The following is a 24,614-nucleotide window of genomic DNA, read 5'->3' as shown; positions in this document are numbered from 1 at the left end:
CAGGATCTCGAACAATTGAGGGGCAATCTATCTGATTTATCCAGCTCCTCACCTGTACCAACACACGTCTCAGCTATTAACAAAAGGCGTCCTATTGGTCGAGAGAGGAGATACAGGGGGTATACACCACGGGGGACCGTATGGTTTTACCTGCTGGATCATGGAGAAGGCATGACAAAGTGGGATGGAAAACCTACTTCAGCTTTGGAGGAACGGGTGAATGAACTGAAGAGGGGAGCAAGGGCCAAGACTGATCGTCCCATGAGAGCTACGGCTTCAGTCTCTGGTGAGCAGTTTCCCAGATGGAATGGAAGAGCTGATTTTACTCCAGCTCCTGTGATAACGAAGAATAATCCCTTTCACCACGACTTAAGTGTCCAACTCTGTGATGACCATTAGAGGGGCCCTGCCTCCAGCCAGGTGGAGGTAGGGGACAATCGGATTTACTGGACTGTGTGGATCAGATGGCCTGGCACATCAGTCCCACAGAAGTCTAAGGCTCTAGTAGATACCGGTGCACAGTGTACCCTGATGCCATCAAGCTGTCAAGGGGTGGAACCCATCTATACTTCTAGAGTAACAGGAGGATCCCAAGAGTTGACTGTGCTGGAGGCTGAAATCAGCCTGACTGGGAGGGAATGGCAAAAGCACCCTATTGTGACTGGTCCAGAGATTCCAGGCATCCTCGGCATAGACTACCTCAAGAGATGGTACTTCAAAGACCCAAAAGGGTACCAGTGGGCTTTTGGTATTGCTGCTTTGGAGACAGGAAATTGAGCAGCTGTCCACCTTTCCTGGTTTCTCAGAAGATCCCTCTGCTGCGGGGTTGCTGAAAGTTGAAGAACAACAAGTGCCAATTGTGACCACAACAGTGCACTGGTGGCAATATTGCACCAACTGAGACTCCCTGATTCCCATCCATCAGCTGATCCATAGACTGGAGAGTCAGGGGGTGATCAGCAGGACCCACTCGCCCTTTAATAGCCCCATATGGCCAGTGCGAAAGTCTAACGGAGAATGGAGACTAACAGTAGACTATCGTGGCCTGAATGAAGTCACACCGCCATTGAGTGCTGCCGTACCAGACATGCTAGAACTTCAGTATGAACTAGAGTCAAAGGCAGCCAAGTGGTATGCCACGATTGATATTGCCAATGCATTTCTCTCAATTCCTTTGGCAGCAGAGTGCAGGCCAACGTTTGCTTTTACTTGGAGGGATGTCCAGTTCACTTGGAACCGACTGCCCCAGGGGTGGAAACACAGACCTACCATTTGCCATGGACTGATCCAGACTGCACTGGAACAGGGGCAAGCTCCAGAACACCTGCAATACATTGATGACATTATTGTGTGGGGTGATGCAGCGGAAGAAGTCTTTGAGAAAGGGAGGAAAATAATCCAAATTCTTCTGAAAGCCGGTTTTGCCATAAAACGGAGTAAGGTCAAGGGACCTGCACAGGAGATTCAATTTTTGGGAATAAAATGGCAAGATGGACATAGACAGATCCCCACAGACGTGATCAACAAGATAACAGCAATGTCTCCACCAACTAATAAGAAAGAAATGCAAGCTTTCTTGGGTGCTGTGGGGTTATGGAGAATGCACATCTCAAATTACAATTCGATTGTAAGCCCTCTCTATCAGCTATACCCCAACTGAGAAAGAGATACTGGCAGCCTATGAAGGGGTTTTAGCTGATTCGGAAGTGATTGGCACTGAAGCACAGCTCCTCCTGGCACCCCAGTTGCCCATGCTTGGCTGGATGTTCAAAGGCAGGGTCTACTATACACATCATGCAACTGATGCTACATGGAGTAAATGGGCTGCACTAATTACACAACGAACTCGAATAGGAAATCTCAGTCGTCCAGGCATTCTAGAAGTCATCATGGACTGGCCAGAGGGCAAAGATTTCAGAATGTCACCAGAGGAGTAGGCGGTGAGTGCTGAAGAGGCCCCACCATATAATAAACTGTCAGAAAGTGAAAAGCAGTATGCCTTGTTTACTGATGGGTCTTGCCGTATTGTGGGAAAGCATCAGAGATGGAAGGCTGCTGTATGGAGTCCTGGAGGACAAGGTGCATAAACTGCTGAAGGAGAGGGTGAATCGAGTCAGTTTGCTGAGGTAAAAGACATCCAGCTGGCCCTGGACATTGCTGAACGAGAAAAGTGGCCAGTATTTTATCTGTATACTGACTCATGGATGGTGGCAAATGCCCTGTGGGGGTGGCTGAAGCAATGGAAGCAGAGCAACTGGCATCGCAGAGGTAAACCCATCTGGGCTGCTGCACTGTGGACAGATACCTGGTGGTGAAGGTACGTCATGTAGATGCTCATGTACCCAAGAGTCGGGCCACTGAGGAACACCAGAACAGCCAACAAGTGGATAAAGCGTCTAAGATTGAAGTGGCTCAGATCGACTTAGATTGGCAACATAAAGGTGAATTATTTTTGTCCCGGTGGGCCCATGACACTTCAGGCCATCAGGGCAGAGATGCAGCATATAGATGGGCTTGTGATCGAGGGGTGGACTTAACAATGGACACTATTGCTCAGGTTATTCATGAGTGTGAAACATGTCCTGCAATTAAACAAGCCAAGCGGTTAAAGCCTCTTTGGTATGGAGGACTATGGCTGAAGTATAAATATGGGGAGGCCTGGCAGATTAACTATATCACACTGCCGACAACCCGCCAAGGCAAGCGCCATGTGCTTACCATGGTGGAAGCAACCACCGGGTGGCTGGAAACATACACTGTGCCCCATGCCACTGCCCAGAACACTATCCTGGGCCTTGAGAAACAGATTTTGTGGTGACACGGCACCCCAGAGAGAATTGAGTCAGACAGTGGGACTCATTTCCAGAATAACCTTATAGATATTTGGGCCAAAGAGCATGGCATTGAGTGTGTATATCAGATCCCCTACCACGCACCAGCCTCTGGGAAAATCGAACGGTACAATGGGCTGTTAAAAACTACACTGAGAGCAATGGGTGGGGGAACTTTCAAGCATTGGGATACACACTTACCAAAGGCCACCTGGTTGGTCAACACCAGAGGATCTGCCAACAGGGCTGGCCCAGCCCAGTCAGAACTTTTACATATTGTAGAGGGGGACAAAGTTCCCATGGTGCATATAAAGAATTTGCTGGGGAAGACAGTCTGGGTTATTCCTGCTTCAGGTAAAGGCAAACCCACTCGTGGGATTGCTTTTGCTCAGGGACCTGGATATACTTGGTTGGTAATGCGGGGCGATGGGGAAGTCCGATGTATACCTCAAGGGGATTTGATTTTAGGGGAAAATAGCCAGTGATCTTAATTGTATGCTGTTGCCTGCTGTGTAATACTTTTAAAGCTCATCAACTAGATGTCTCCAGGTCACCAGCGACTGGCCCTGACTTCCCTCCAACCATCATCCCAACAGAGAATGAACTTTGATAGAACCAGATGAGTTCTGCAGTAAAGGAACAACCAGCATCAGGAGGCAACAATCCAATACTGCACACAGCCTTTCCTGCCCTGAAAGATTGTTACAAGAGTTGGAACCTGACATCATGGATTGAATGGACTCGGCAGCATTATAGGGATTGGTCCATGCACTAAGTAAATGATTGTTTTCTCTTGGTCTGTATGTATATGTATGCATATATGTGGGAGAGTGATGGTGTATTGAAAATGTGGGATCTCAGCATGACGTGAATGGTATGGAATAAGGGGTGGATAATTTCCTGGGTTCAGCAGTAGGAGTCATTTTTCTCCTTCGTGGTAGCTGGTGCAGTGCTGTGTTTTGACTTCCATCCTGGGAACAGTGCTGGTGATACCGATGTTTTCGGTTGTTGCTAAGTGATGTTTACCCTGAGCAAGGACTTTGTGAGGCTCATGCTCTGCCAGGGAGGAGGGGAAGTTGTGAGGAAGCAGAGACGGGGCGCCTGACCCAGGCTAGGCAAGGAGGTATTTCATACCACAGCCCATCATGCCCGGTGTGGGGGGTAACTGGGAGTTACCCGGAAGGACAGGGGCTTCCGGGTGGGAGTCATTTCTTGGCCGGTGGTATCGTATTCTCTTCCCTTGGTATTTTCTCTTATCATTGTTGTAGTTGGTAGTAGCGGTGGTGATTTGTGTTGTACATTGGTTGCTGGACTGTTCTTGTCTCAACCCATAGGAGTTGCACCCTTTTGATCCTCCTCCCCGTTCCTCCGGGAGCGGGGAAGGGGAGACCCCCGGTGGGGGGGGGGTCTTGATTGTTGTCAGCCCGGCACCACTCACTGGGAGTGAGTGAACAAGTTGCCTGACTGGGTTTAAACTACAATAGTCGCCCACTGTGTCTTGCAGGACACAAACCACAAGATGCCCCCTGCTTCTTGCAGGTGTATACCAATCGGACGCTAGCAGCCAGGTATACGCCTTTACCTACGAGATTTCCTATCTCAATTTACGGAAGGCTTCCAACCCTTGCGTATGCTTACCAAACCAACCCAATTACCAATTTAGTCTTTATGCAAGATGCCCCCTGCACCTTACAGACTATATAAAAGAAAAGAATACCTTTTATGAGATGGTCCTTGTCTGCTCCTGCAGCGATCCGAATGAGTCGAGGGGTCCCTCCGGGAAAAATTCCCAAGGGCCCTAGGGAGCCCTGTCCTTAGTGGGTCCTGCAGCCAAGCAGAGAGTGTCCCATCTGGGTCGCCAAATTGATTCGGAGAAAACTCCAGGAACAAACTTGCCAACAAAGTTTTCAAGCTGACAAGCAGGTATTCTTTATTGCGGTGCCGGGAGACATGCGGGATAGCTCCTCCTAACGTGTGTCCCCCAGTTGCCACACAAGCCGTCCTTTTATAAAAGTTGTGGAAGGACAGATGGGTGGAACCTTGTGAGGTACAGGCTCTTGAGAACTTAAATCAGCAACTGGGAGATCCCTGCCTGGGAGCAGGGTTAGGTCATCTAATGGGAACAGGTGCATTTGCTACTCCTGAGATTCAGGCTCTATTGGTGCCAGACATTTAAAGAGACTCAGCACTCTTAGCCTTAAGAGCATTTGCAACTATTCCGGAAATGGAAAGGAAACCAGTCTCTTTCACCGGGATAAGACAGGGGAAGGATGAGCCCTATATGCAATTTATAGATCGCTTGTGAGAAGCCGTAGATAGGCAGTTCGATCATCCAGAAGCAAAAGAGTCTTTGTTACTAAAATTGGCTACTGAGAATGCGAATGTGGACTGTAGAAAGGTTTTGCTGTCCCTGCCAAAATCTGCATCATTAATAGAGACGGTAGAGGCTGTGGAACGGGCAGGCTCTTTAGAACAGCAACAGACAATGTTAGCTGGCACGTTTGCTACGGCCATGCAACCCCTAGGAACCGCAAATAAAAGATGTTATGCTTGCGGCAAACTAGGTCACCTTAGCTTCCAGTGCCCGAAAGGCAAAGCAGCCAAATCCAAGGGCCAATCAGACCGGGTCCCAGGATTGTGCCCCCGATGTCAAAAAGGGTTGTCATTATGCCAACCAGTGTCGGTCCAAATATGATCGAGAGGGTAAACCCCTTGATCAGCGTTTGGGAAACTGGAAGGGCAGCGCGGGACAGGGCCACACTATGACATAAATGCCCCTGAATGTGGTGAGTGGACCCCCGTCGTTAAACAGCAACCTTCAGGGTGTTTGGACCAACTCACCACAAAAACTTGTGGAAGTGCCGGAGTGGATGTAGTGACTACGGAAGAAGTCACATTAATAACACCTATTGTCCACACGGTGGCGCTTAATGCGCATGGACCTTTAGGCCATGGCCTTAGTGCCCTGTTATTAGGACATTCTAGTGTAACGCTACAGGGTATCTTTCTGCTGCCTGGCATAACTGATGCGGACTATGTGGAACAGATTAAGGCAATGGTAGGGACTCCAAGCCCTCCAGTGTATATCCCTGAGAACACACATATAGCACAACTTATTCCATTTTTAAATCAGGCACCCAGAACTGGGTAAAAGAAAAGGGGAACTGGAGGCTTCGGCTCCACAGGACAAGAGAGAAATATTATGTGGACATTAGAGATTCATCAAACAAAACCACAGATTCTAATAACAATGAACTGGGGAAATCAATCAGTGTAGCTTGATATGCTAGTAGACACCGGAGTGGATGTGACAGTAATTTCTGAGAAAAACTGGCCCCAAAACTGACCATTAATTAATCCTCAGGGAACTTTAGTAGGCATAGGAGGAAACACCAGAACTAAGCAAAGTGCTCATTTAGTAACCTTTCGAACATCAGATGGATCTCAGGGTTTCAACCAGACCATATGTGACTTTAATTCCCATGAATCTGTTGGGAAGGGACTTGCTAGGGCAAATGGGATGTACCGTCGTCAAAAAATTTTTAGCATGGGCCACTGATGGGCAACCAGTGCTCAAACTGAAATGGAAAACTGAAAAACCGGTTTGGGTAGATCAGTAGGCATTAACCACAGAAAAGGTTGCCGTTCTGTGAGAGCTCGTCCAAGAGCAGCTACAAGCCGGACACATTCAGCCATCAGCAAGTCCATGGAACACCCCGGTATTTTTCATCCCAAAGAAATCGGGGAAGTGGAGACTTACATGATCTGTGTCGGATAAATGAGGTGATGAAAGATATGGACCCTTACAGACAGGTTTACCTTCTCCCACGATGATTTATCGAGATTGGAAAATTTTAGTTATTGATTTAAAGGACTGTTTTCTCACAATATCTATTGATCCTAGAGACAGTGAGAAATTTGCCTTTTCAGTCCCATGCAGAGATAGCAATGGGTGTAATTGCCACAAGGCATGAAAAATTCACCAAAAATATGTCAATGTTATGTTGATGTAGCATTGCGTCCACTTCAGGAGAGGTACCCCCAATTATTAGTGTATCATTATATGGATGATATACTGGTGGCTGAGGAAAATGACCTAGAACCTGTTAAACAAGAACTGTGTTCAGTGTTGAGAAAAAGGGTGGCACAAAATCACAAAATGGAATATAGAAACCTTTAGAATTAGTTTTAAGTAATGTTAAGTTTGATGGCTTTGTAACAGTAGAAATGGAAAATTACTGAGGTGCATGATACATAGAGAAAAAAAAATAGAGTACAGCTAGAGAACATACTGAGAATTCTCACAAGATAAATCGTTATAGTTGACATAGTTTTAAGAAAAACAGTCTAGAAGAACAGGACACAGGGATGAGGAGTATCTGGGAATGGCAGGTGTCCAGGATGGGCTACAGTTAAACTAACTGATAAGTAGGAGGATAGGAGGATTATTATGTCTCTGGTGCTAACGAACCAGTTAAACTGGTATGAGCATCTACTGCGCATGCTTCAAAGACTGCCAGAAGTGATGAAGATTGTTGGAAGAAGTAAACGACCCTCAGAGACCACCACCGCAATTCTGTACGCATGCGGGGAACTTTCTGGAGAATGATGTAATCCATACGTAGCCTCATGAATATGTATGTATGCCCAGTGGCTATAAAAGGACGGCTTGTGTGGCAATTGGGGGACACAGGTTAGGAGGAGCTATTCCCCATGTCTCCCGGCACCGCAATAAAGAATACCTGCTTGTCAGCTTGAAAACTTTGTTGGCAAGTTTGTTCCTGGAGTTTTCTCCAAATCAATTTGGCGACCCAGATGGGACCCTCTCTGCTTGGCTGCAGGACCCACTGAGGACAGGGCTCCCTAGGGCCCTTGGGAATTTTTCCTGGAGGGACCCCTCGACAGAAGAAATGGGTGCACACTTGTTGGATTGAAAAGAAAATAAACTGCTCTTCTTCAATATAAAGAACATTGTTAAGATTGCATTAACCTACTGCTAAATAATGTAATAATATCTTTTTGCTTTTTTTGTGCACTTTTCTTGCACCCTTGAAAACTGCCTTGCTTTCCAAATGAAAACCTAAAGTATTTTTTGCAAAATCATTACATTCAAGACTGAACAGCTGTTTGCTGTGCAATCTATCAACAATAAGCCCAGGCAGAAATATGCTCTGTATCATGAGCATTTACAGTATGAAAGGGTTTATATGATGTAATTGCCTACAGTGACAGAGACTACATATGATGACCAGGAAGTCCCTTTCTGATCCCTGTGTCATCTGTCAATTTTCCTTTTCCAGTCCTTTCCCAAGGGATACTCTATACAAAAAGGCCAGTGAAAGCTTCTTGTGTATGTTATTATTCCTGTTTGCTCCAAAAACCACAATGATGTGTCACTTCTTCCACAGGTATTATTTACATGCATCCACTGAAATATCCTAATAAAAGAAAGTGATTTACATTTCACCCTTAAATTTATAGTGGGAGAAGGAAATGGATTTAACAGACCAGGGGATGTGAGCACTGTAAGTTCTGACCAGGAGGAAGCTGTCATAAATAAAATAAGAGGAGACAAAGGGCACGAAAATGGTATCTGTTAGTAGAGTCAGCAACAGGGACAGATGGCATCAAGGGGGGGAACCATAGCCCTTGTGTGGAACTGGAGATGTGGCACCAGGGCAGTTTGCAAAAGATCCAGAAAAGAAGAACTGAGATACCAGATCAGAATTTCCATTTAAATGAGACTGAGTTTCAGAGAAAGGTGGGACTTCCAAGAAAATGGACGTAAGGTCAAAAGAGATAGGAGTCTCCATGGAGGCTGTGGTTGACAGTTTATCTGCAGGCTATCAGCCTTCATTTGATCAAAACTGGAGCATGGCTTATCTTTCATAGTCTTCAAAATACATGGTCGGTTGGAAGTAGATCTTAAGGTTCTTTCCAACCCTAACCATTCTATGATTCTATGAATAAAAAGCAGTGTCTTGACATTAAGAGGGCATTCAATGAACATCCTGGGAAAATAGCATTTGATGTCTTGCCTGCAAAAAATTTAGATGAGGAATGTCTTCCCTGTCATTCTTCTCACTACCTAATCCTTTTGCTTTCATTTTGACCTACCGGGTAACTCCATGTCCTGGGTTCAGCAGAAGCAGTCATTTTTCTCCTTATTAGCTGGTGCAGTGCACAGTTTTGGACTTTCAGCCTGGGAACAATGCTGATAACACCGATGTTTTTCGCTGTTGCTAAGTAATGTTTGCTCTTCCCAAGGACTTTCTGAGTCTCATGATCTACCAGGGAGGAGGGGAAGCTGGGAGGAAAGCCGTTAACCACGGGGACAACAGTCATGAACTAGAAGTTAGGGAAGCCAAGCAGCTGGGATCACTTGCTACAGAAGGGGGAATTGACAAAAAAATTGCAAGGCAAAACCTGACCCTAGCCTTTGGAGGCAGCTCTTGACATCTGTGAAAGAAAGGTTTCTGTACAAGGACAGTGTTATGAGTCGTTCAGCCAAGTGGACTACTCTAGAGAAAGGCATCCAGTCTCTGAGGGAATCAGCCTTTGTAGAGATGACCTATCGCAGGCCAGATGCCAGGAATGCACACATAGATCCACATGATGTCGAATGTACATGACACATGTGGCAGAAATTTACACGGAATGCACCATCACCATATGCCCACTCTCTGGCAGCAATAACCTGGAATGACATAGAACCACCCACAGTGGATGAAATGATTTGGCAGCTCTGAGAGTTCAAAGACAATCTCACCCCTTCTATCATTTCAACTGTGGAAAATCTGTCCACGGAGTTCGAACAATTGAGAGACAATCAAATCCAATCTATCCAGCTCACCATGTGTACCAAACCATCTATTAACAAAAGGTGTCCTACTGCTCGAGAGAGAAGATATAGAAGGTATACTCCACGGGCCACCCTACAGTTTTACCTGCTGGATCACGGAGAAGACATAAGGAAGTGGGATGGAAAACCTACCTCAGCTCTGGAGGAATGAGTGCATGAACTGAAGAGGAGAACAGAGGTGATGATCATACCATGAAAACTGCAGCTTCAGTCTCTGGTGATAAGGTTCCCAGATGGAATGGAAGATCTGATTTTACTCCAGCTGAGACTAACCCCTTTCTACAAGACGTAAGTGACCATTATTGTGATGACTATTAGAAGGGCCCTGCCTCCAGCCAGGAGGAGGTAGGGGACAATTGGATTTTCTAGACTCTGTGGTTCAGATGGCCTGGCACATCAGTCCCACATAAGTATAAGGCTCTAGTAGATGCTGGTGCACAGTGTACCCTCAAGCCATCAAGCTGTCCAGGGGTGGAACCCATTTATATTTATGGAGTGACAGGTGGATCCCAAGAGTTGACTGTGCTGGAGACTGAAATCAGCCTGACTGGGAGGAAATGGCAAAAGCACCCCATTGTGACTGGTCCAGAGGCTCCATGCATCCACAGCATAGACTACCTCAGGAGAGGGTACTTTAAAGACCCAAGAGGATCCTTCTGTTGTGGGGTTGCTCAAGGTCAAAGAACAACAAGCGCCAGTTGCAACCACAACAGTGCACCGGAAGCAATATCGCACCAACCAAGACTCCCTGATTCCCATTCATAAGCTGATCCGTAGACTGGAGAGCCAAGAAGTGATCAGTAGGATCCACTCACCCTTTAATAGCCCCATATGGCCAGTGTGAAACCCTAACCGAGAGTGTAGACTAATAGCAGACTATCGTGGACTGAATGAAGTCACGCCACCATTGAGTGCTGCTGTACCAGACATGCTAGAACTTCAGCATGAAACAGAGTCAAAGGCAGCCAAGTGGTATGCCATGACTGTTGTGGTATAAACCCAGCCAGACAACTCGTTCACTCACTCCCCCAACTTTCCTCCCTCTTTCTTTCCTTCCCCCCCCCCTTCCCCGCTCCCGGACGGATAGGGAGAATTCAAAGAATGTAACTCCCACAGGTTGAGATAAGAACAGTCCAATAACTAATGTATAACGCAAATCGCAACTGCTACCACCAGTGATAATAATCATAAGAGATAATAACAAGGGAAGAGAATACGATACCACCCTCCGAAACGAGTCTGACTCAGAAGACACACATGGCCTTCCGGGTAACTCCCAGTTACCTCCCTGAGTATGACATGCTGTGGTATGGAATACATCTTTGGTTAGCTTGGGTCAGGTGTCCTGTCTCTGTTTCCTCACAACTTCCCCTCCTCCCTGGCAGAGCATGAGACTCACAAAGTCCTTGGTCAGGGTAAACATTACTGAGCACCAACTGAAAACATTAGAATTATCAGCACTGTTCCCAGGCTGAAAGTCAAAACACAGCACTGCTCCAGCTACCAAGAAGGGGAAAAATTGGCTGCTACTGCAGGATAGTATTCCGGGCAGCGGCGTGCGGCACAGCATATGTTTCCAGCCACCCAGTGGTTGCTTCCACCATGACAAGCAAATGGTGCTTGCCTTGGCGGGTTGGTGGGAGTGTGATATAGTTAATCTGCTAGGCCTCCCCATATTTATACTTCAGCCATCGTCCTCCATACCAAAGAGGCTTTAACCATTTGGCTTGTTTAATTGCAGCACATGTTTCACACTCATGAATAACCTGGGCAATAGTGTCCATTTTTAAGTCCACCCCTCGATCACCAGCCCATCTATATGTTGCATCTCTGCCTTGATGGCCTGAAGTGTCATGGTCCCGCCGGGCCAAAAAAATTCACCCTTATGTTGCCAATCTAAGTCTATCTGAGCCACTTCAATCTTAGCAGCTTTATTCACTTGTTTGTTTTTCTGGTGTTCCTCAGTGGCCCGACTCCTATAGTCTACTATAGACTGCTATAGCCCCAGACGTGAGACAAGGGGGCACAAAATCACATAATGGAAAATAGAAACCTTTTGGAATTAGTTTTAAGTAATGTTAAGTTTGATGGCTTTGTAACAGTAGAAATGGAAAATTACTGAGGTGCATGATACATAGAGAAAAAAATAGAGTGCAGCTGGAGAACATACTGAGAATTCTCACAAGATAAATCGTTATCGTTGCGACATAGTTTAAGAAAAACAGTCTAGAAGAACAGGACACAGGGATAAGGAGTATCTGGGAATGGCAGGTGCCCAGGATGGGCTAGAGTTAAACTAACTGATAAGTAGGAGGATAGGAGGATTATTATGTCTCTGGTGCTAACGAGCCAATTAAACTGGTATGAGCACCTACTGCCCGCACTTCAAAGGCTGCCAGAAGTGATGAAGATTGTCCGAAGAAGTTAACGACCCTCAGAGACCACCACCACAATTCTGTATGCATGTGGGGAACTTTCTGGAAAATGATGTAATCCATATGTAGCCTCATAAATATGTATGTATGCCCAGTGGCTATAAAAGGATGGCTTGTGTGGCAATTGGGAGACACACATTAGGAGGAGCTATCCCCGGTGTCTCCCGGCTCCGCAATAAAGAATACCTGCTTGTCAGCTTGAAAACTTTGTTGGCAAGTTTGTTCCTGGAGTTTTATCTGAATCAGAAGGAGTCAGGATAAAGGAGGAATTTGCTTGGTAGATGAGGATTGGGTTAGGGATCAGTTCAGCAATCTGGACATCTATAAATCGACTTTTCTCATTCAGCAATGTCCAGGGCCAGCTGGATGTCTTTCACATCGGCAAACTGACTCGATTCACCCTCTCCTTCAGCAGTTCCTGCAACTTGTCATCGAGGACTCCATACATCTGCCTTCCATCTCCGATGCTTTCCCACAATATAGCAGGACCCATCGGTAAACAAGGCATACTGCTTTTCACTTTCTGACAGTTTATCATATGGTGGAGCCTCTTCAGCATGCATCACCTCCTCCTCTGGTGACATTCCAAAATCTTTGCCCTCTGGCCAGTCCATGATGACTTCTAGAATGCATGGACAACTGGGATTTCCTATTCTAGTTCATTGTCTAATCAGTGCAGCCCACTCACTCCATGTAGCATCGGTTACATGATGTGTAGAGTAGACCCTGCCTTTGAATGTGCAGCCCAGCACGGGCAACCAGGGTGACAGAAGGAGCTGTGCTTCAGTGCCACTTCTGAAACAGCTCGAACCCCTTCATAGGCTGCCAGTATCTCTTTCTCAGTTGGGGTATAGCTGGCCTCAGATCCTTTGTATCCCTGACTCCAGCAGTTGAGGGGTTGACCTTGAGTTTTCCCTGGAGCTTTCTGCCAGAGGCTCCAGGTAGGACCAATTTCCCCAGCTGCAGTGTACAGTACATTTTTTACATCTTGCCGAGTTTGGACTGGTCCAATGGCTACTGCGTGAACTATCTCGCGTTTAATTTGCTCAAAGGCTTGTTGTTGCTCAGGGCCCCATTTAAAATCATTCTTCTTCCGGGTCACATGTTAGAGAGGGCTTAAAATAGGACTGGAATTTGGGATGTGCATTCTCCAGAACCCCACAGCACCCAAGAAAGCTTGCGTTTCTTTCTTATTACTTGGTGGAGACATTGCTGTTATCTTGTTGATCACATCTGTGGGCCATCGGTACCTTTTGGGACTTTGAAGTACCCTCTCTTGAGGTAGTCTATGCTGAGGATGCATGGAGCGTCTGGACCAGTCACAATGGTGTGCTTTTGCAATTTCCTCTCAGTCAGGCTGATTTCATCCTCCAGCACAGTCAACTCTTGGGATCCTCCTGTCACTCCAGAAATATAGATGGGTTCCACCCCTGGACAGCTTGATGGCATCAGGGTATACTGTGCACCGGTATATACTAGAGGGATGTCCAGTACACTTGGAACCGACTGCCCCAGGGGTGGTAACACAGCCCTACCATCTGCCATGGACTGATCCAGACTGCACTGGAATAGGGGCAAGCTACAGAATACATTGATGACATTATCGTACGGTGTGATGCAGCAAAAGAAGTTGTTGAGAAAGGGAGGAAAATAATCCAAATCTTGTTGAAAGCCGGTTTTGCCGTAAAACGGAGTAAAGTCAAGAGACCTGCACAGGAGATTCAATTTTGGAGAAAAAAATGGCAAGATGGACGTAGACAGATCCCCTCAGATGTGATCAACCAGTCCAAACTCGGCAAGATGTAAAAAATGTACTGTACACTGCAGCTGGGGAAATTGGTCCTACCTGGAGCCTCTGGCAGAAAGCTCCAGGGAAAACTCAAGGTCAACCCCTCAACTGCTGGAGTCAGGGATACAAAGGATCTGAGGCCAGCTATACCCCAACTGAGAAAGAGATACTGGCAGCCTATGAAGGGGTTCGAGCTGTTTCAGAAGTGGCACTGAAGCACAGCTCCTTCTGTCACCCTGGTTGCCCGTGCTGGGCTGCACATTCAAAGGCAGGGTCTACTCTACACATCATGTAACCGATGCTACATGGAGTGAGTGGGCTGCACTGATTAGACAATGAGCTAGAATAGGAAATCCCAGTTGTCCATGCATTCTAGAAGTCATCATGGACTGGCCAGAGGGCAAAGATTTTGGAATGTCACCAGAGGAGGAGGTGATGCATGCTGAAGAGGCTCCACCATATGATAAACTGTCAGAAAGTGAAAAGCAGTATGCCTTGTTTACTGATGGGTCCTGCAATATTGTGGGAAAGCATCGGATATGGAAGTCAGCTGTATGGAGTCCTGGACGACAAGTTGCAGAAACTGCTGAAGGAGAGGGTGAATCGAGTCAGTTTGCTGAGGCGAAAGCCATCCAACTGGCCCTGGACATTGCTGAATGAGAAAAGTGGCCAGTACTTCATACTGACTCATGGATGGTGGCAAATGCCCTGTGGGGGTGGTTGCAGCAATGGAAGCAGAGTAACTGGTGACGTAGACATAAACCCATCTGGGCTGCTGCACTGTGGAAAGATATAGCTGCCTGGGTGCAGAACCTGGTGGTGAAGGTACGCTATGTAGATGCTCATGTACCCAAGTGCCAGGCCACTGAGGAAAACCACAACAACCAACAAGTGGATAAAGCTGCTAAGATTGAAGTGGCTCAGATGGGCTTAGTCTTGCAACAGAAGGTTGAATTATTTTTGGCCTGGTGGGCCCATGACACTTCAGGCCATCAGGGCAGAGATGCAACATATAGATGGGTTCGTGATCGAGGGGTGGACTTAACAATGGACACTATTGCCCAGGTTATTCATGAGTGTGAAACATGTGCTGCAATTAAACAAGCCAAGCAGTTAAAGCCTGTTTGGTATGGAGGACGATGGTTGAAGTATAAATATGGGGAAGCCTGCCAGATTGACTATATCACACTGCCGACAACCCGCCAAGGCAAGCACCATGTGCTTACTATGGTGGAAACCACCACCGGATGGCTGGAAACATCCTCTGTGCCCCACAGCACTGGCCAAAACACTATCCTGAGCCTTGAGAAACAGATTTTGTGGCAAAACGGCACTCCAGAGAAAAATGACTCAGTCAATGGGACTCACTTGGGCCAAAGAGCATGGCATTGAGTGTGTATATCACATCCCCTACCACTTACCAGCCTCTAGGAAAATCGAGCAGTATAATGGGCTGTTAAAAACTACACTGAGTTTAATGGGTGGTGGGACTTTCAAACACTGGGATACACATTTACCCAAGGCCACCTGGTTGGTCAACATCAGAGAGTATGCCAACAGGGCTGGCCCAGCTTAGTCAGAACTTTTACATACGGTAGACAGGGATAAAGTTCTGGTAGTGCACATAAAGAATTTGCTGGGGAAGACAGTCAGGGTCATTCCTGCTTCAGGCAAGGGCAAACCCACTTGTGGAATTGTTTTCCGTCTGTGACCTGGATATACTTGGAGGGTAATGCGGGAAGATGGGCAAGTCCGATGTGTACCTAGACGGGATTTGATTTTAGGGGCAAACAGCCAGTGAATTCAATTGTATGGTGTTGCCTGCTATGTAGCACTTTTATAGCCCACCAAGATATAGACCTAGATGTCTTTAGGTCACCAGCGACTGGCCCTGGCATCCCTCCAACGATCATCCCAACAAAAAATAAACTTTGATTAAACCAGATGAGTTCTGCGGTACCATCAGTAGGCAGCAATCCAACTCTGCACACTGTCTCTCCTGCTCTGAAAGACTGTTACAAGAGGTGGAGCCCAACATCATGGACCGGATGAACTCAGCGGCTTTATAGGGATTGGTCCATGCACTAAAGAAGGATCTCTCTGTCTCTGTGTTTGTGTGTGGATGTATATGTATATATATATATGAGACAAGAGTGATGGTATATTGAAAATGTGGGATCTGAGCATGACGTGAATGGTATTGAATAAGGGGTGGATACTGTCCTGGGTTCAGCAGTAGCAGTCATTTTTCTCCATCTTAGTAGCTGCTGCAGTGCTGTGTTTTTGACTTTCAGCCTGGGAACAGCGCTGATAACACCAATATTTTTAGTAGTTGCTCAGTAATGTTTACTGTGACCAAGGACTTTTTCATTCCCATGCTCTTCCAGGGAGGAGGGGAAGTCAGGAGGAAGCAGAGACAGGACACCTGACCCAAACTAGACAAAGGGGTATTCCATACCACAGCCCATCATGCCCAGGATGTAGAACTGGGGACAATTGCCTGGAAAGGCTAGATAACTGCTTGGGTCGATCGGGTATGTGTCGGTGGGTGATGAGTGGTTGTATTCTCTTTCCTTGTTATTTCCCTTATCATTATTATTATTGGTGGCAGTGGTAGTAGTTTTGTTTTATACCTTAGTTACTGGACTTTTCTTATCTCAACCTTTGGGAGTTACAGTCTTTCGATTCTCCTCCCCATCCCTCTGGGAGCAGGGGGAGGAAGGCAGGGAGTGAGCTATCTGCTGCGTGGTTCTGGGTTGCCAGCTGGGCTTAAACAGCACTCCACAAATTTACTACTGGGGTGGTTTCAACACACATTGGCACATTGATTGGATCTACTGGTTTTAAACTGTGGGTCAGAATCTGGAGAGAGACTCGGCATCCGTTCCACTATTATTTTTCTAAAGTAAATGCTGACTGCTTCAGAACATACAGTGCCATTTTTTTTGTACATGTGAAACAAATTCTTCAGTTACCAGATTTTGAGTAAGTAAATACAACTACAGGAGAAACACAAATAAGTTACAAATGCAGGGAAGCAAGAGATTTACAGCTAGTGAAATACATAAATTCTTATAGCAAAATTTAAAAAAAAAGAAGGAATTTAGGGCACTAATGAATTTTTTAAAGACAAACATGTTGAATCAGATGGCCTTTACCTCTCTCAGAAATCTTGCTGCCTCTCTTGCCTTGGCACTTTCTTCAAATACCCTTCCAATTCCCCTAGGCACAACATGAATAAATACCTCCAATTAAAAAAACACATAAAACATCAGAAGTCCTGTAATTTATAGTAATGAAAAGCAATTTTTCTAATGTATGTCATTAATTTGGCCTGCTGCTCTGTACAGTGCACTAACAGAGACCATCTGAGCATCACAGATTGCAGTTTAAATTCTTTACATCGATGCATGGCATGAGGAGATTGTGGAAATCGCTAAATATATACGCAATCTTCCAAACCTTTCTGGAAGTTCACTATCTCCTGGAATGGAGCTTAAGGATTTTATTTATGCTCTTTAGAGCTGTGAACTGTGAGATATCCTCTGCTCCGTCTTTAGTTATATCTTTAGAAATAATTCAATATGACATACCCTTTTTTAACTTAGCCTAGATTTCTGTTTTTTATAAATGGACAATAACTCTGCAGTGTTAAATGAGTGACTTTGACCCTGAATCTTCTGTGAAGGAAGATGTGTGTGTGTTGTGCTCTGCATATATAAGGATAACACTGAATTTTTGATGCTCTACATATTTGTACTGTAATTGATTAGAGGATTTTTTTAACATTAAGTTTAGAATACATTTAAAAGGCTTTTATTACAACTTACATCCCAGTTTGTGCAGCTGTGCATAGAGGTAGGTTTAAGGCTAGTTGGAAGCTAAAAAATGTGTTGCAAATGCATTTGCACAGATGCCATGCTCTCATTCTATTTGTTCTCTTTTAACTTATCAGCATCTAAATTCATCTGGAATTAGCCAGGAGGGGCAGGGAGAGAATCCAGACAAGTAATGGTATCTGTCAATTATAGCACTCTTTTAACAGTGATCCCCCTGCAAACTTTGTGGTCATTTCACTTTTATTAAATGTAGCTACTTAGTTTTCCAAACCAAATATGGTGAATTCAAGGATTTGGCAAACTGGAACTACCAAGGTCACTTTTGGGAAGATGTTATTCAGTTCTCATTAAAGACAGAACTGAGGGGGGAAGTGGAAAGTCAGACAGTGAAGCCATAGATGTTTTCTGCATATTCTCAGAACCTTGTATTGCTTATTCTAGGGAAGGAATAAAATATTATTTCTATTAATCACTATCTGTCACAGATTTTTTCTCATTAAGAAAAGTCATATGAATTTGTGTAACCTTAAGTAAATGTAGAAAGATTATTACTTTATATATACTACCTGTTAAAATAAATACACTTCTTTAAAAAACAAAGTAGTGATGTTTATTATTACTGTAGACTGTGAATAGAAGGAAAATGGGACAGACAATACCAGATGTGGGTAGAACCCTGATATTTATGCCTACACTGAAGCATTTCACTGCATGCAGTGAAGGAGCACAGTGGCACTCTGAAGGGGATAAATGTCAATGAAGAACTTTAACTCTCGAGAAAGAAAGGGGACCATGTTGAGAGGTCAAGTATGTTTGATGCTACCCTCAAATGCATTCACTAATGAACAATGAGGCAGTGATGAGGACAAGGCAAATATCTACTCAGACTCTTTCTGCATCATTAGTCAAGCCAGTGGGTATGATGGTTGAACCAAAAAAACCCAAGGAAAACAACTAATTTTGGCTCAACCCACATTTTTTTCATTTTCTGACCAGCAAAAAAATAAACTGTATCGCCCCACACGATAATGTCATCAATGTATTGCAGGTGTTCTGGACCTTGCCTGTTTTCCCGTACAGTCTGGGCATTTGATGATGGTGCATTCCACGTAAGGTTTCGCCACATGGGTCATGTACATTCACCTTCATCTGGATCTATGGGTGTGTCCCCGTTATTCAGCTTGATGTGATAGATCATCTCTACGATGGCTGATTCCCTCAGAGACTGGATGCCTCTGTCTAAAGTAGTCCACTTGGCCGAACCACTCATAACATCATCCTTGTATGGAAACCTTTCTTTCACAGCTGCCAAGAGCCACCTCCAAAGGCTGAGGGGCATTTTCTCTTTTGCAATTGCTTTGTCAATTCCTCCTTCTCTAGCAAGTGATTCCAGCTGCTTGGCTTCTGTACCTTCTAGTTCGTGACCATCGGCCTCATTGTCCCAACATCGGAGCAACCAGGTGATGATGTGCTCCCCTGGTTGACCTGTAAAATCTTTTTGCATATTTTGTAGCTCGGTTGAGGTCCGAGGTCGAGAAGTCACCTCTTCTTCTTCTTCTTCGTCATGTGATGATGACTCGTGATCAGATGCTAGACTGGGTGGTGAATACATTGTTTCTTCACCTTGCTTCGCCCTTCTTGCCTCTTTTTTGCTTTTTCTCTTGAGTACAGGGGCAACCGGTCTTGGTACGAATTGGTCCCCTGGTTTGGCTGCAGTAGTTATCATTGTGGTTTGAGTAGCGACTGTACTTGTTGCTGGGGGTGGTGTAGCTGCTGTGCTTGGAGCTGGGGTAGCCACGCTGTCTGTTGCAGTCGAAGTTTGAGTAGCTGCTGTGCTTGCTACTGGGGTAGCTGCGCTGTTCATTGCAGCCGAAGTTTGAGTAGTGACTGTACTGGTCGTTGGGGGTGGTGAAGCTGCTGTGCCTGGAGATGGAGTAGCGGCGCTGACTGTTGCTTTGCCATCAGATCCGCCAACATTCTTTTCTTTTTGAAGGTGCTGGATAGTGTTGAACAAGGCCCTGTAAGCATAGGCCAAGCCCCAGCACGTTGCCATGATTTGTCCATCTCTGGTATGGCCAGAATGACCACACACCTCATTTAAGTGTTTTACTAATTCTTCTGGATTTTGCAGCTGTTCGGTAGTGAAATTCCAAAGTACTGGAGGGGCCCACTGACCTAGATACTTGCCCATACTATCCCACACACCCTGCCACTCATGACTGTCCAGCATCGGGGAAAATCTCTAGGTCTTCCTGCATCGTCGTTTGACCCCAGACAAGACCCAAACCTGACTCTGCTTAACTCTTGAAATCAGTCGTGGGCAAAACACACTCTGTATGCGTGATTCCCATCACGATCAGCAAACAAGTCTCAACAGCATTAAAAGGCCATTCAAAAAATTCAAAACTCTCAAATGTAAATGGTCTGGGGGGAGGACTGGGAAGGTAAAAGGATGTCTCTTTCACAGGTTGAGCACCTGAGAAGGAGAAAAAAGATGTGTAATTGCTAAGCACTTCTATTATCTACCTCCCAAAGTATAAAGGTGGTGACCACACTGGGAACATAAGCCAGATCAGTTTCATGATCAATGATTCTATTGTATTACAAGTCATTACCATAAAGTATAATGAGACAAAAACCTTAGCCCAAGCCCCACACTTGAAAAACACTAATACAGCAAATACCAGATGGAAGTAAGATACGATATACTGAAACTGTGAGGTCAAGAGGAAAAACCTTGAGAGCCAATAAATCAGCATTGTGACGAGTGACTATTAATATGGACAGATCTGTTCTTTTCTCAACCCCTCGTGTCCCACGTTGGGCACCAAAAGAACTTGTCGTGGTTTAAACCCTAGCCAGACAGCTTGTTCACTCACTCCCAGTGAGTGGTGCTCAGCTGAGAGCAATAGAGGCCCCCCCCCACCCCGGGTCTCTCCCGTTCCCTGCTTCCAGAGGAACGGGGAGGAGGATCGAAAGAGTGCTACTCCCATGGGTTGAGACAAGAACAGTCCAGCAACCAATGTACAACACAAATCACCACCGCTACTACCAATGACAACAATGATAAGAGAAAATAACAAGGGAAGAGAATACGATACCACCGGCCAAGAAACGAGTCCCACCTGGAAGCCCCTGTCCTTCCGGGTAACTCCCAGTTACCCCGCACCCCGGGCATGACGTGCTGTGGTATGGAATACCTCTTTGGCTAGCCTGGGTCAGGCACCCTGTCTCTGCTTCCTCCCGGCTTCCCCTCCTCCCTGGCAGAGCATGAGCCTCACAAAGTCCTTGGTCAGGGTAAACATCACTTAGCAACAACCGAAAACATCGGTATCACCAGCACTGTTCCCAGGCTGGAAGTCAAAACACAGCATTGCACCAGCTACCACGAAGGAGAAACATGACTGCTACTGCTGAACCCAGGACAGAAGAGCATCGAAGGGTATTACATTTGCTATCCACTTATTTATTGTTATTTTTCTAAATTAACAATAATGCTTTTGGTTAATGATAATAATTTTTTCATTAGTATATCTTTATTCCTATCCTTTAAGACACATCTTAAAAAATACAGAATTTGAAAATAAATCTCAAAAAGTTTTCTCATCATAACCTGATTTTTCAGCAATGACTTTTCATGGCAGATGTTTATCTAAGAAATGCTGTTTGTTCCAAAACCCTTCCATACCTTCCCCATGTTACCTATTCTCATGCTTATTCTTACTACTGTTAAAACATTTTTACTAATGTCCTGAGATAAGTTTCACTTGATGCAATTTAAACCCATGACTTGCTGTCCACTGATTGTACCTGGGTTTTCATATGTGCTCTCCTGCTAGTTGAGATTTTGCCAGCGCTGAGATGGCACAAAGATTTATTCAGCTGTACAGGCTGTTTTCCACAGCAGCATGATTCTGTTAATTCACATTCATCTTGCTGTCCCAATATAGTCCCTTATCCCTTGTTGCAGAAATGTTCCTTAAACTGACATTTCTCTAGCATAGGTTCATGAAATTCATTACTTCTATAAAGAATCCTGCCTTTATGCCTTTTATTTGCCTTTTCTTTTTTAAAATATGTGCACTCACAAATTTTGTGGATTTACTCAAATATTGCACTTGTAAGAAATGGGTATGGGGATGTTTATAGGGACATAATGCATGTGTGGATTCAGGAGAGTGATCGGTAACTGGCAATATTGCAAAAGATGCTTGTTTTAGCTCTTTCAAAGAAGAGGTAGCGTAATAATCTCATTTTGCAACCAGATTTACAAAGTAATGCTTTCATAAATGATCTTCAGTCTCTCTCTTGTTAATTCACATTGTGGCTATTGCAGCTTCCCAGATCAGATTTGATCAGGTGTTTTATGTTTCGTCTTAATGTTTTCAGAAGGGGAAATGGCTTTGGTCTCTTCATTCCTCTCCTGTATTTCCAGGTCTGTTCATGGGAATTTCTGTTGAACAGAAACATGTAACACCGATTCCTAAACATTGTGTCAAGCAGTTTATACACCAAGTAGTTTCTCATCATCAGTCAGCATAGTCTATATAAGATCCAATGGGAATGTAATGTTGGGGAGCATCTTATGACAATAAGGTGAATTTAAATCTCTGAAATAGGTCACTACAGTTTGGCTACCCTGGGTGAGCTTTCCATGTCAGAGCCAGATCATATTTTCAGCACAATATTTTCAGAGAATCTCATGAACACTACTGCAACTTTGTAGTGTCAAGGAGGCCTTCCTAGCTGTAAATGAAGAACATAATGTCCATGTCCAAACTATTATTCTTTCTAATATAATATGTTTGTATTTTTCTTTTAGGTAGAGAGGATTGTAGACAAAAGGAAGAACAAGAAGGGCAAATGGGAGTATCTCATCAGGTGGAAAGGCTACGGAAGCAATGAAGACACCTGGGAACCTGAACATCATCTACTACATTGTGAGGAATTTATTGATGAGTTCAATGTACTACATGTTACTAGAGAAAAGCGATCAAGACATGGGAAACAGGGCAGCACTCAAAAATTTTTAGAGGAAAGCCGAGGGTCATCTCTTGAGAAAATATCACATAGACCTTCTGAAACTGGGAAGTCTAAAGGGTCAACACACAAAAGGAAGAGTATTAATCCATCTCTTCAAAAACAGAAAAGAGGATACACAGCAAAGCCAGCATCTGCTAATGCCAGGGCTGCTAAAACTGTGACTTACCGAACTACTCCCAGTGGTTTACAGATTATGCCACTGAAAAAGCCACATAATGGTCTGCAGAATGGAGATGGCAGTCATGAAAAGGATTCTAGATATTTTGGGAATGTCTCACAACAGCAAAATGTGGATTTAAATGATCATGAAGGAGAACAAAATTTGCCCAGCATGTTGGAAGTTAGTAACAATTCACCTGTTGTGAATGGAATTGGTATGTGATTTAAACTACAGTCTTGGGGTGGGGGAGTGTTAATTGCAACAACTGCAAATAGAGAGCCCACTCATGGAAAAATCATTGTCATGATACACAAGTGGTATGGTGAGAAGCACATAAATAAGTTTCACATCCTTTCCCCATATATTACACCATTTTATATCGGTTGGCTTCTCTCCTTCCATTTCTCATAGAGTTACATGAAGCAGCATGGGCTTTGTTCCATGCCTTTGCAGTAGAAAGTCCTTGTGGGGAAACGATGACGAGGCACAGAGTAGGAATGATGACTGAGGAATGTATAAAACTGCAACCTGATTTTGTGTATTGCCAGGTAATAAATCACTGTCCTGGGTTCAGCAGTAGCTGTCATGTTTCTCCTTCTTGGTAGCTGGTGCAGTGCAGTGTTTTGACTTTCGGCCTGGGAACAGAGCTGACAGTGATGTTTTGGTTCGGCCAAGGACTTTGTGAGCCTCATGCTCTGCCAGGGAGGAGGGGAAGCCAGGAGGAAGCAGAGACAGGACACCTGACCCAAACTGACCAAAGAGGTATTCCATACCACAGCACATCATGCCCAGGATGTAACTGGGAGTTAGCCGGAAGGGCTGGGAGACTTCAGGGTTGGAGGAGGTATCGGTTGGAGCTTGGTCGGGCTTGGGGGGCGAGTTATTGGTCAGCTGGTGCTGAGGTGTTGTATTCTCTTCCCTTGTTATTTCCTTTTATTATCATTGGTGGTAGCAGTAGTGATCTGTGTTATACCTTAGTTACTAAACTGTTCTTATCTCAACCCATGGGAGTTGCATTCTTTTCGATTCTCCTCTCCGTCCCTCTGGGAGTAGGGGGAGGGAAAGAAAGGGGGAAGTGAGCGAATGAATTACCTGACTGGGTTTAAACTACGACAATCACTTCTCAGTTATGTGTGCTCAGACACAATGGTCTCCAAAGATCAGGATTATTTTAAAAACAGAATTAATACCACTCTGGCTAAAGTATCTGGGTAAATATGGATGAGTAACATTCAAGTTCCTCAGTATTAATGCTTGTCATATTCAAGAGTACTCAGAACTGCCAGGAGGTCCTTGTCTCTTACAGTGACTGGATATATGTCACAAGACATACTTTGCAGGAAGGTACAAAAAGACCTGAAGTGAATGAGAAGAAATAGGAGAAATTTCTTTCTAATCCTCATGGTTGCTGATTGTCTTAGTTCTCAAGGAATAAAGGTTTATGTTCTGTATAAATATTATTCATCTTAATGCAACTGAGTAGCTTCTCATTATCTATGTGTCCAATGTTTATTTTTTTTTTTAATCCTACCAAATTTAAAGCTCCCAGAAGTTAACACAATGAAACGCACATTTAATTTGATCAGGTTTTTGGGTTTGGGGGTTTGTTTGGGTTTTTTTGACCTTTGCTTTCATTGCATAAGCTCTTGTCCTAG

The 24,614-nt window shown here is 44.8% G+C and overlaps 1 protein-coding gene across 1 annotated transcript in view; it reads left to right on the top strand.

Annotated features, from left to right (window-relative positions):
- Positions 1 to 24,614, top strand: part of LOC133282379 (chromodomain Y-like protein 2) — a 110,759-nt gene that overhangs the window by 42,042 nt on the left and 44,103 nt on the right. Inside the window, exon 2 of the mRNA XM_061478401.1 lies at positions 22,579 to 23,173. Within this exon, the coding sequence (XP_061334385.1) occupies positions 22,579 to 23,173 (595 nt within the window). The remainder of the gene's footprint in view (positions 1 to 22,578; positions 23,174 to 24,614) is intronic.

The sequence above is a fragment of the Pezoporus flaviventris genome, unplaced genomic scaffold (assembly GCF_033815535.1).
Source record: "Pezoporus flaviventris isolate CSIRO_AGI_PZ_B2104156 unplaced genomic scaffold, CSIRO_AGI_Pfla_v1 ptg000121l, whole genome shotgun sequence".
Lineage (NCBI taxonomy): Eukaryota > Metazoa > Chordata > Aves > Psittaciformes > Psittacidae > Pezoporus > Pezoporus flaviventris.
Note: the sequence above shows the minus strand (reverse complement) of the source record. Positions and strands in the feature narration are given on the sequence as shown.